Source organism: Fukomys damarensis, unplaced genomic scaffold (genome assembly GCF_012274545.1).
Source record: "Fukomys damarensis isolate Sample0158 unplaced genomic scaffold, DMR_v1.0_HiC HiC_scaffold_39, whole genome shotgun sequence".
In the NCBI taxonomy this organism is placed as follows: Eukaryota; Metazoa; Chordata; class Mammalia; order Rodentia; family Bathyergidae; genus Fukomys; species Fukomys damarensis.
In genome coordinates, this window is record NW_022900951.1 from 126,941,319 (window position 1) to 126,952,847 (window position 11,529).

Sequence of the window (11,529 nt, forward strand, 5' to 3'; positions counted from 1 at the left end):
GCTCCCCTCTGCCGAGGGCCGCACCGTGGTTGCCGCCGGGCTTGGGTGAGCGTGCCTACCGCGGGAGAGTGTGCTGGCCGAGCGGTGGTGCGGGCTGCGGGAGGGACGCGCGAGCCGGAGTGATCCGAGCGATCAAGTGATCGCGAGGGAGCTGAAGGATGTGCGGGCCGAAGTGAGCGTGCGGGACCGGCGGCGAGAGGATGTGCTGGGGCTAGGGTGCCTGTGCGGGAGAGCTTGCCAGGGAGGGGGCGTCACAGCCTGGCTGCGGGCCCCTGATAGCCGGGACAACGAGGCCCGAAGGCCTTCTCGCGGCGGGCAGGGGGCGGCGGTCAAGGGCGGGAATCCTGGATCTGTGGAGGCCTATGCTACTCTAGGGAGGAAGTGAGAAAGAGGACCCCCTCGGAGCCCCAAGTGCCAAGAAGCTGGGGGAATGCGGGTAGGGGACACAGGGGGGCTTAAAGGACTTGTCTCCACTGTGGGGGAGGGGCTGGACCCCAGTCATGGGCACTGGTGGTGGTTCCTACTGGGGGCATCCCTCTTTCCATTTGCGTGAGGGTCGAGCACCAGCTTGGCAAGAGGGTGGGAACCACGAGAGCTGGGATGGGGACCATGAGGAAGTGGGCAGCCCCTGTTTGGAGAAGGGAGCTCAAGCCCTCTCCTGGGCTTTTTCTCTTGCTCTGCTGGGGTCCACCGTCTCCAGCTGCGCCCCACTGCCCCCTCCCCTTCAAGTCCTTTGCTGTCCCTACAGTCTCTTTTTGGGTGATTAATCACAAGTCTTCATACCATGTGTACCCTCACTCGCCTACTGCCCAAAGCTCACCCTCTCTTTCCAACGCCCCCCACTGGCAGTTCCTGGCCCTCTTCCCAGAGGTCCCACCCAGTTCTGATACCTTCCAGCTAGCCTTGGCCTAGCTAGGCCGGTGGCCCCTCTCCAGTCTCCTTGATCAGTGAAACATTTCCTCTTCAACCTCAGCCCCGACATTTTCCTCTGAAATTGGATTTCAGATGGGCCTGATGGAAGAGCCCCCCACCCACCACCCCGCTTCTCCCTACTGCAATTTGCACAGTGTCCCCAAAACTGCTCCCAGGTCTATATTTAGAAGCCTGTAGAGCCGTGATTTCTAGCCTTCCTCTGGCGAGAGACCCCTCAGAAGATCTAGAAAGTGTGAAGTCTTCCCAGAAGTCTGACCGGCAGCCCAGGCTCCATGGACTCCCATCTGAGGAGGATCCTGGGCAGGAGCCTTGTGGGATGTGAGCTAGAGATGACAGAGCCTACTACACACACTAGTGTCCACATCAAAGTCCCCTGGAGGACTTGGAAAATGCAGATTCCTTGGCCCAGGCCAGACCTGCTGCCATTCTGCCACTTGAGTTCTTGCTGAACTCCAAGCCAGGTTCCTGACTCAATAACTGAGCCCTTCCAAACCTGCCGGGGGTCCTTGGGTGGCCCAGGGCCCCTTGGGATTCCTACAGCATCCCACCCTACACTCGGTTTCGAATCTAGGCAGTGTAGCCCCAATGAGGCCAAACTCACAATTTATTTTGATTTTTAGTAGAATGCCATGCGTCTTCTTGGGGAAATGGGAACATAAACCTTTCCTCAATTAAGTACAACAAACACTACAAAATCTCCTTCTGGTCTACCTTCTGGCTTTTTATAGAAGGGAAAGAAGATGGAAACCTAAACAGAGAGAGAGAGACAGGTGCCCAGGCAAAGTGAGAGAGGAAACAGATGCCTTCTCACCCACGCACACAGAAAAAGGCACACACAGACACAAATATCCCAAGAGAAACAGACTTTCCTGGTAAGACACTCTCTCTTTCGGCCCGTTAGGATTCTGCTACTTCCGTGTAGTGGCCAGCTTGCACAGCAACGGCTGGGCCCAAACTGGGCCTGCCAGGTTCATAGAAAGTCAAGGTCAGGACAGGCCACTCAGGGGCCAGCTCATCGCTCACATCTTGACCCACTGGGTGCCCTGGGACCTCGGGCATAGCCTGCCCTGCCACTGAGCACTTACTCTGCAGCGGGACAGGTTCCTGGAAGAGACACATGAGTTTGCTTCTGTTCACCTGGATTATTTCAACCCAACAGGTGGGACCGTACCCTTGGAACTGCACTAATCCCTTGGAACTGTTCCGAGACGCGATGAGTTACCCCTGTGTGTCTCTTTTGGGTAAGTCTAGATGTTTGCAGAAAGTCTGTGGGTGGGAGTACAAGATGGTGAAGAGTGTTGTTCTGGTTCTAGACGCTTTTATATCCATATATGCAAGTGCTGCTTAACCGTCTCTGCCCAGAGACAGTTCTCGAAGTCCTGGAGACTCAGCTCGAGACAGAAAGAGAGAAGGTGCCCAGTAAAGAGGGTTGGGAATCCAGGTGATCAGCAGTGGGTGGGAGAAGGAGCTGAAGGCACCCATCTGAACTAGATGTCGGTGAGCATTTCTACCCTTCTGGGCATATTTGCTCTGGCCCAGAACTAAACCACACACTGCAAGCCACCTGTTGTTTTCTGGCTAGACTCAAGCTACACGGCCTGAGAACATTCTGCTACAGGTCCCTAGTTAGGGGTTCAAGGAACTCTGGGTGTTTGGGGCACAACTTGGAAACTTCTGCAAGCTCCCAGCCAAGTCTCCTTTGGGTGGCCTTGTTGCTGCTTCCCTCCGCCTCTGCCCAGGGAAGGGCCGCACCTGCCCAAGGAGATTGCTTGGCTACTTTATGATGCAATCTGTAGGCTATCCTAAGTTCAAAGGTGACCAGAAGCCATTGAATTATTTCCCACTTTTTCTGACACGCATTGGCTTTTGTCACTGTTGAATTCAACTCTCAATTTCTGTTCTTTCAGATCAAAATAAAATGGTTTATTTTCTGGGTCTCTTAGTGTTTCCAATTCCATGCAATAAATTGAAGTCCGTTGGTTGCTTCCACCTTACACTGGTGTCTACAGCACACGGCAGGAAGGTTTGTTCACTTGCACAAGCTCTCAAGTTTTAGAAAGCATACATTTCCATATTATCTAGCAGCAGTGAACACAGGCCCCATCATGCTGCGTGCAGTCGAACAGCAGATATTTGTTAAGAGAGCTGCAGCGCATCCAGCGTGGAATCCGCACTGGACCTTGCTTGAGCCTGTACTCTTTGGAAGTTGAAGCTTTGAGATCGTCTTTAGATCCCAGTCAAAGAAAGAGTTGGAGATTTGTTTTCCCATACTGTTGCTCTCTGCTTCCACTTCTCAGAGTGTGTACGAGTACACTTTGTGAGTCTGGGTTGTGCTCTTCTGGTCGGAGTGCAAGTGCTGCATGTCCAAGATCAGCATGACTCTCTGTGCCCATTGGGCACACTACAGTGAATTCCGTGTTCTCTCTGGAATTGCTTTGACCTTGACCCCTGATCCATTTCAGAAAGCAGTGGACACCTGCGTTTGTCACTTTTGTCATAATATCCAGCTTCTTTTCCAGATTAGTTCCACCATTTTAAAGTAGAACAGTTGTGCAACGATTGTCTTCGGGTTCGATAGTAATTTTATTTTTAACTGCAGTGGGGATTGATGTGTGTTATCTTTTTTCTTAATTATCTTCCTTCAGTTCTTATGAAGCTCTTTTACCTGGTACTCTCAGTTAATTAAGTGGAGTTGAGCTTCCTTTTCTGAAAGTATGGTCTGTTTTTTCCCTCCCATTCATATGGGTGCCTTCTAAATTAGCTCTGTGTGTCTGTGAGCTCTGGCACTATGGGTGAGGATCACATGGCCATTGAGCCGAAGGGCTCTCAGGCCAAATCCCTTGGGAGAGCTGGTCCGGGAAGGGGTACTCCTGTTGCTACATGGGAAAGGGACAATTAACAATTCATTTGGGGGTTGTGGCTCCAGGATTTCAACAGTTAATCATGCCAATTAAGTGAGAACACTTTGGTAAGATTCGCTCGATTAAATAGAACGCTTCAGGAGGATTTGTCAATTAAAAGTAGGTGGCTTGGAAAAATTCTGTGTGTGTGTGTGCACACACGCAGTGATGTTTTTCCTGAGCAAGAGAGAAAAGAAAGAAGGGAAGGGAAGAGAGGAAGAGAACGATGTATGTGTCTTGCACACCGAGGGTTCCCAGTGGAATGTTAATAGGGCGATTTACACCCATACATACCATGAGGCTTCCAGGGTTCCCACCACCAGCCTGTGTTCTGGTGTGGCCTGGCTCTACCAGGTAGCGTGTTATGTCTTTCTACTCTGGTGTTCAAAAAGTCAAGTCCTAGAAGCTGGACCTTAAGCAAACCACTTAATTCATGGGTCCATGGTTTTCTTCTCTGTGAAACAGAGGTGGTAACAACCAATGCTTGTGATGATTAAAATTATGTGAAAGGAATCATGCCGCTCCAAATGTGCACTCCAAGTGCTCCACAAATGGAAGTCTGCCCCATTTATACACTTGGATCCTGCTGTGCTGTGACACTTTACATGTATATGCCGACTTGGCGCCAAGAGCTGCTGGGGACTCCGGGGGACCAAGAAAGCCAAGGCCCTGTCCTGTTGGAGCTGATATTTTTCCTGGGAAAAAGGAAGCAACTTCATAGAAGAGGTTTTAGCTGGTGAAAGTGTTCTGGGTAACCTAGGAGAGGGCTAGAAGGTGAAGAGGTTTGAGGAGACATTGAGTTGAGCTCTGAATTATTAGAAGGCAGCTCCTGTGTTCAGGTGTGGGGCCGGAATTGTTGGCAGGTGCTTGGGCCTTGAAGGCCACAGCCTTGGCATATCCAGAAGTACCCGAAGGCCAGTGTGTCTGGGCAGAGTGACTGAGCTGGGCCAGGGCAGGACCTGTGATTGGTGAGCTGGGCCTGGGCCTTGAGGGGGAGGCAGAGCCTTACATCGATGGCCCAAAGACAGAGGGAATAGGGTCTGTAACGGATCCTCATTCTCAAAAAGTACAGACAGGACAAGTGCCCCCCCCTTTCTGTTCCATTTGGCAGCCAAACAACAATTTGAATTGGAGATTAATTTTCAAATAAATTATGTAAGTCATTCATCACCAGTTCATTTTATATGGGAAGGGAAACTCAAACTAGATAATGAATGTGTATCCATCGGGCCAGAGAGCCCTGCCCTGCTGACACTGGGGTGTCTGGTGTTGGGGAGTGGCTTGCCTGCTCAGAAATTGGGGAAGCACCTGTGCTCACGTGCACTGAGCTGGAGGTTTGCAGGGAGGACCCCAGGGGGTCTGTCTCAAGGCTTCCAGGTGCCCCCTTCCCAAGCGGCCCTCAAATGCCCACCAGCCCTTCTGCCTTGTGCTTGCTTTGCCCACATGAGCATCCCAGGAAACACAGGTCTTCTGAGCCCACCTCAGAGGCCACACCTCATTGTGTGCTGAGCCTCAGCCTTTGTCCTCCTGTATGCCCAGTGTCTTCCTTAGCTACACTCTGCCCAAAGCTCTGCCAAGGAAATGCAGCTTGCTGCCTGCGAATTCAACACAGAAGCAGCACGCCGTCTGCTCCAAACCCTCACTCTCCCCTCATGGCTGTGCGCACCCTGAAGGGTGGGGTGCTTATTCTAGCTACAGGTCATTCCCCATGGGTTTTTTCTCTAAAAATGCAAATATGTACTTAGCTGTCTTCTTCCCCTCCTTTACTCTCTTTGAATTTTCAAGGAAGAATTATTATGGCTGCCTATATCTTCCAGGAAGAATTCATACTTTTGTAATCTGCACATTGTTCTACACTGGTCATCTGTTGAGTTTATAATCAAACTCTCCAGTTTCCTTCTTGCCCTGAGTTCTAGGGCTCTAGTATCCCCAGAGCTCCGAATCACATTTGTCACTTCCCCTCTCCCCCTGCATACCTTTTTATGCCATCGGGATTTTTTTTAATTCTTCCTATTGGTTGTGGTACATGGTGTTCCATCCTTTTACCCTTTCCAGTTTTTATGTTTAAAGTTTCGTCTGTAGAACACACAGTCAAGTCTTGTTCTTTTAATACAGTCTAACATCTGCCTTTTGATTAGAGTATTTAGTCCATTTATATTTAAATTGATTATCCATGTGGTTAAGTTTGCCATCCCACTATTTATTTCTATTTGTCCCATCTGTTCCTTTTTCCTCTACTTTTCTTCTTTTGGATATTTTTAGTGTTGTATTTTATCCCGACATTGGCTTACTAGCATGCACCAGAGTATTAGAAGGTTTGCTAAAACACGCAGTCATATGTTTCACTTCTGCATTTTATAACCCTCACATCGCCCTGTTACTATTTTTGCTTGAGTCTATTATTTTTTATAAAAATTTTTAAATGAAGGAGGTAAAGGTGTTGGCTATTTATTTCCCTGAATATTTATTTATATTCCCGGTGTAGAACCAGTTTTCCATCTGGTTTCATCTTCCTTCTACCTGAAAAATTACCTTCAGTATTTCTTTTGTTCCTTTTCTTCACTTTGTTTGTTTGCTGGTTGGTTTTTTGTGATAGGGTCTTGCAGAGTTGCCCAGGCTGGGCTCAAACTGTGCTCCTCCTGCCTCAGCTTCCGGAGTCCTGTGATTACAGGTGAGCGCCACCACACCTGGGTCTTGCATATATCTTAAGTGACAGAACTCTTAGTGACAGATTCTCTTAGCTAGCCTCTCTCTTGTCAGAAAGATATTTGTTTGTTTTTGTTTTGAGGCCTATTTTCCTGAATGTAGATTTTCAGGTTGATGGGCCTTTTTTCTTTGCAGCATTCAGATGTGTCATTGCGCTTTGTTTCTGGCTGCAAATGTTTTCCCGTGAGAAGTCACTGACTTGTCTACTTTTTGTTCCTTTGTGTACATCATCTCTTTCCTCTGGCTACGTTTATATCTTTTCATCACTGATTTTCAGAAACTTAATTACAGTGATGTGCCTTCTCTCTGAAATTTCATTTGCTGGAATTACTAGTGCTATGTCTCCAGGTTATCTAATCTTTTTTTTTTTTTTTTCAGTGTCTGATCACACGCAGTGAAATTTTTACTGTAAACATTGTTTTCAAGTCCAGACATTCCATTTGGTTCTTTTTTATATCTCTATTTCAAATCACACTCCTATTTTTCTTTCAGTGGTTTTATATTGTTAAATTGTGTTTCCTTGTTTGTGAGCTCTGTCGTCAGTTCTGGGTATTTCTGTTATTCTTGCTGTGGGTCACACTTTCGTGCTGCTCAGCATTTCGGTAATCTGGGAGTGACTGTTGGACATTGTATCATGTTTTTGAGCATCTGGACCAACACGATCCCTTTATGGCCTGCTTTTTATGACTTTGTAGGGCAGGTCTTTGTCACTTTGGCTATAAAGACAGAACTTCTTACTGGTGAGACACAGCCCCTCTGTATTCTCTGCTGAGACTCTAGGCTGATTGGGCAGACCTGAAACATCTCCCTACCTTTGTGTAAAATTTCATTTTGGAATTACTAGTGCTATGTCTCCAGGTTATCTAATTTTTTTTTTTTTTTTCAGTGTCTGATCACACGCAGTGAAATTTTTACTGTAAACATTGTTTTCAAGTCCAGACATTCCATTTGGTTCTTTTTTATATCTCTATTTCAAATCACACTCCTATTTTTCTTTCAGTGGTTTTACATTGTTAAATTGTGTTTCCTTGTTTGTGAGCTCTGTCGTCAGTTCTGGGTATTTCTGTTATTCTTGCTGTGGGTCACACTTTCGTGCTGCTCAGCATTTCGGTAATCTGGGAGTGACTGTTGGACATTGTATCATGTTTTTGAGCATCTGGACCAACACGATCCCTTTATGGCCTGCTTTTTATGACTTTGTAGGGCAGGTCTTTGTCACTTTGGCTATAAAGACAGAACTTCTTACTGGTGAGACACAGCCCCTCTGTATTCTCTGCTGAGACTCTAGGCTGATTGGGCAGACCTGAAACATCTCCCTACCTTTGTGTATCCTGGGAACTGTCTAGCTTACAGCTTCCAGGTCCTTCTTTTCCCAGCCCTTGGGAGTTTTACGCTATGCTTCTGTGGCCTAGCCAACAGGAGAAAGTCAAGGGAAGTCTCCTGTAGAATGGCATACTCTGTGCTGGATCCCCAGCCACCCTGAATGCTGGTCAGTGTCACCTCAACTTGGTGAAGCCACTAAACTGTGTTCCATTTCACCCTCCTTATACTCTCAGTCTGGACAGTGTTTCTGGGCCAAGAGCTGAGGCCATGCCAGGGCTCACCTCAATCATTTCTCCTGGGGCTCCTGACCCCATGCTTCCTTACTGAAACAGAATGCTGTTGTTTCACGTGTATTTTCTTCAGTTTGCTACTTCGTTGAGGCAGAATGTGAAATCTGTTCCTTGTTACTCTATCATGGCCACTTGGAATTTTATGGCCATACTCCAAAGTAGCACCTTCAGTTTTACGTAAAAGTCATGCTGGAGCATCTGGATTTGGTAGTCCTTGCGCTGGTATCAAAACACTTCCTTTACACTTAATGCTGAGTCAAATGGTGTTGACATCAAAATGTGAACTGTGTGGCTGTTTCTTTGAACTCACTAGAGTGGGAGGCCCTTAATGCACAGGCATCTATAGTAGGATCTGAGAATATCTCACTCGTTTTGCAATTTGGAAGAAAGGGCAACTTTTCATTGTTCTTAAGATTTTTATTTAGCAGCTAAAGTGTCTGAAGATCTTTGCTTTGAGGATGTGTTTGCAGTTGTCTTGGGCAGCTTTTCATTTTGTTGAAAATGTAAAACAAAGGTTCTCACCTATAGCTGCCGCTCTCACCTGGTGACTCTGCTGAGTGGGGAGTGGCTTTTTAGAGTGCTGGGTTGGTCAGGACAACGCCAAGGGGCCTGCTTTTTACTGCCTCTCACTCTAGGGGCCTGTGCCACCTTTGCATTGCCTGCTCTGAAGCCTGAAAGGGTACCATGTCTCCCAGCATTGCTTCTCATATTCTTTTGGCCATTCTGTCCTGTGGTCGGCTTGTCTCTGCACGCCGTCTCCCTGCCCTTGGCTCTCGAGCACGGCTGTCTTCTGGCTCCACTTGGCCTTGGCCCCACTGGCCTGCCTGGATAAATTCTTCCTGCTGTTGAAGGTATGTTTTCTAGGCTTGCCATTCAGCCAGCACATGAGAAAAGACTCAAGAGGATGTAAAGCCAGGGAACAAGAAAATGCCAGTCCGTTCCCAGGGGACCCAGGGACTGTGCTGTTGTCACTTATGGCTTTTTTCACTTTCCTTAGCTCCACCTGCTCCCCAAGGTCTTGCCCTTCCCCAGGATGGAGCCCCGGGAAACCAGGTCCTGGCAGTCCCTCTTGAGATGCCGGAGGCCCAGGTGAGCTGTGCTTCCCTCTGCCTTGCTTGGGACTCTTGTCACTGCTCCCTGATTCTGGCCTCGGCCTCTGCCTCTTGCCCAGCATGACATGTGGCAGGGTCCAAACCCCCTGACTGCTGCCTTCCTTCCCACCCTCTGCTTCTCTCCCGGAGGCTGCCTAGGAACGGATGCCCACTGGGCTTGCAGTGCCCATCGTGATACAGGTGGGAGAGCTGAGTTGCCCTCTGGCTGTGTGATTGACTTTCCCAGGTCTCCTGGTCCTCGGTCATGTTCTTTCTCCAGGACTTCTCTGGGACTGTGCTTGGAGCTCCACATTAGCAACACACATGCTGCAGGCCCTCACCTCTCACCCTTGGCATAACTTGTGCCACCCCTGCCTCATTGTAGACTAGATGGAAAGCCAGGTTATCCCTGGGAATTCTTTCAGGAATTGGTGCCGTCTGATGATGTGGAGCGGTACCTCACAGAAAGGGAGTGGTTGAAGCTGAACCCTGAACAGAGGACACTGGCATATTACGGGAACGTGACTTCTGTGGGTAAGGATACCCCAGCCCCTGCCCAGATCACCATCTGTGCGGAGTTGAGCCAGGAGAGGAGCTCATCTTGTCCCTGGGTTATAGGAAAATGCAGAAGTGCTGCCACACTTGACCTCTCCGAGTGGCATGAGTTCCCTGACCTCTTCAGTCATAGATGGAATCCACCTCACTGGGAAGAAATTGGAACAAAGCTGCCACCATAATTGAGAATACTTTTTAACCCACAAATGATGCCAACTGCATGGCCATTTGATCAGAGTCCACTATTAAGAGATGTGGACATAGCCAAGCTCTCTTTTTCACCCGTGGGGCCCTGCATAGAGGGCAGGGTTAGGAGAGAGTTGGGACTTGGGTTTGGAAGTTACAGAAGTCCTCAGGTCTGGGAAGAGCGTGAGGTGCGGTGTGTGGACACTGCAGGGCGGAAAGCCGGGTAAGGGTCGGCTCTTCACAGTGGCCACCTGACTGTGCCACAGGATCGCCCCCAAGGGATCCCAGAGCTTGGCTTCCTCCTGCACTGGCTCCACATGAATGATTCGCCGGAGGTCACAGCCAGCCCAGTCTCTGGGAATCAGAAAGGGTCCCCTTTGAAAGCCTCTCCGTGCTCCTCTGTTCTGATGTCCTCTGTGCAGTCTCAGTGACCCATTTCTTTTCCCCCAAGCAGGAGTGCCTGTTTTGGATCCTACCTTGGTCTCCCACCTGGCGCAAGGACAAGTGTTGTTGGTGTCAGACCCAACCCTCAGCATGGATCAAGCTAAGCACCCCGGTGAGTGGAAAAGAAACCCAAAGAAACATGTGGAAGTTGGGCGGGGGAGGCTCAGCCGAACTCTCGCCCTCTCGGGGCTGAGGTCAGGACCGGGAATATCAGCCCAGCCTGTGGGACCCAGGGTTAGGACTGGGGGAGGAGTTGTGGCTGTGCTTCCTTGGGAGCCCAACAACAGGGCCCCTCCCACCCTTCCCTCTGCAGCAGCCACAGCAGGGGGAAGAGGCCTCTGGACAGGAGTGTCACCTCCTTCCTGTGCCCCCTCATGTTTGTCCTTTCAGAGAGCACCTCTGTGACCCGCCACCAGACAATGGGTGAAGAAACCCAGCCACAGGAGATGGCAACCGTGAGCTCCCCCAGGGCCAGTGACCCCAGTGCTGAGGTCAAACAGAATAGGGACTCTGAAGGCAGGGGAGGGAGCCCACCACGGGAGCTGCCCATAGAACACCACTTTGCGTGTAAAGAGTGTGGGGACACCTTTCGGCTGAAAGTGCTCCTCGTGCAGCACCAGAGGGTTCACAGTGAGGAGAAGGGGTGGGAGTGCGTCGACTGCAGGAGGGTCTTCAGGGGGGTGGCTGCGTTCAACGAGCACAGGAAGAGCCACATGGCCGCTGCCGAGCCCCGACCTGGCCCCAGCTGGGCCCGAGACGACACCACCAGTGAGCAGAGGGAGCAGCTGGAGAGGGAGGCGATGCCCTTCGAGTGTGAGGAGTGCGGGAAGAGGTTTAAGAAGAACGCCGGCCTCAGTCAGCACCTGCGGGTGCACACCCGCGAGAAGCCCTTCGACTGCGAGGTGTGCGGGCGCACCTTCTCCGCGCACACCCACCTCTTCCGGCACCAGAACCTGCACGCCGCCGAGAAGCCCTTTGGGTGCAGGGCGTGCAGCAGGGATTTCCTCGACCGCCAGGAGCTGCTCAAGCACCAGCGCGTGCACACGGGCCACCTGCCCTTCGACTGCGACGACTGCGGCAAGTCGTTCCGCGGCGTCAGCG

At 50.1% G+C, this 11,529-nt stretch overlaps 1 protein-coding gene across 1 annotated transcript in view; it reads left to right on the forward strand.

Moving 5' to 3' along the window:
* Positions 1-76: 76 nt before the first annotated feature.
* Positions 77-11,529, forward strand: part of Znf275 (zinc finger protein 275) — a 19,413-nt gene continuing 7,960 nt past the window's right edge. The window contains exons 1-6 of the mRNA XM_033760519.1: positions 77-172; positions 2,093-2,174; positions 9,150-9,241; positions 9,669-9,777; positions 10,436-10,540; positions 10,819-11,526. Of these exons, the coding sequence (XP_033616410.1) occupies positions 2,147-2,174; positions 9,150-9,241; positions 9,669-9,777; positions 10,436-10,540; positions 10,819-11,526 (1,042 nt within the window). The 5' untranslated portion in view covers positions 77-172; positions 2,093-2,146. The remainder of the gene's footprint in view (positions 173-2,092; positions 2,175-9,149; positions 9,242-9,668; positions 9,778-10,435; positions 10,541-10,818; positions 11,527-11,529) is intronic.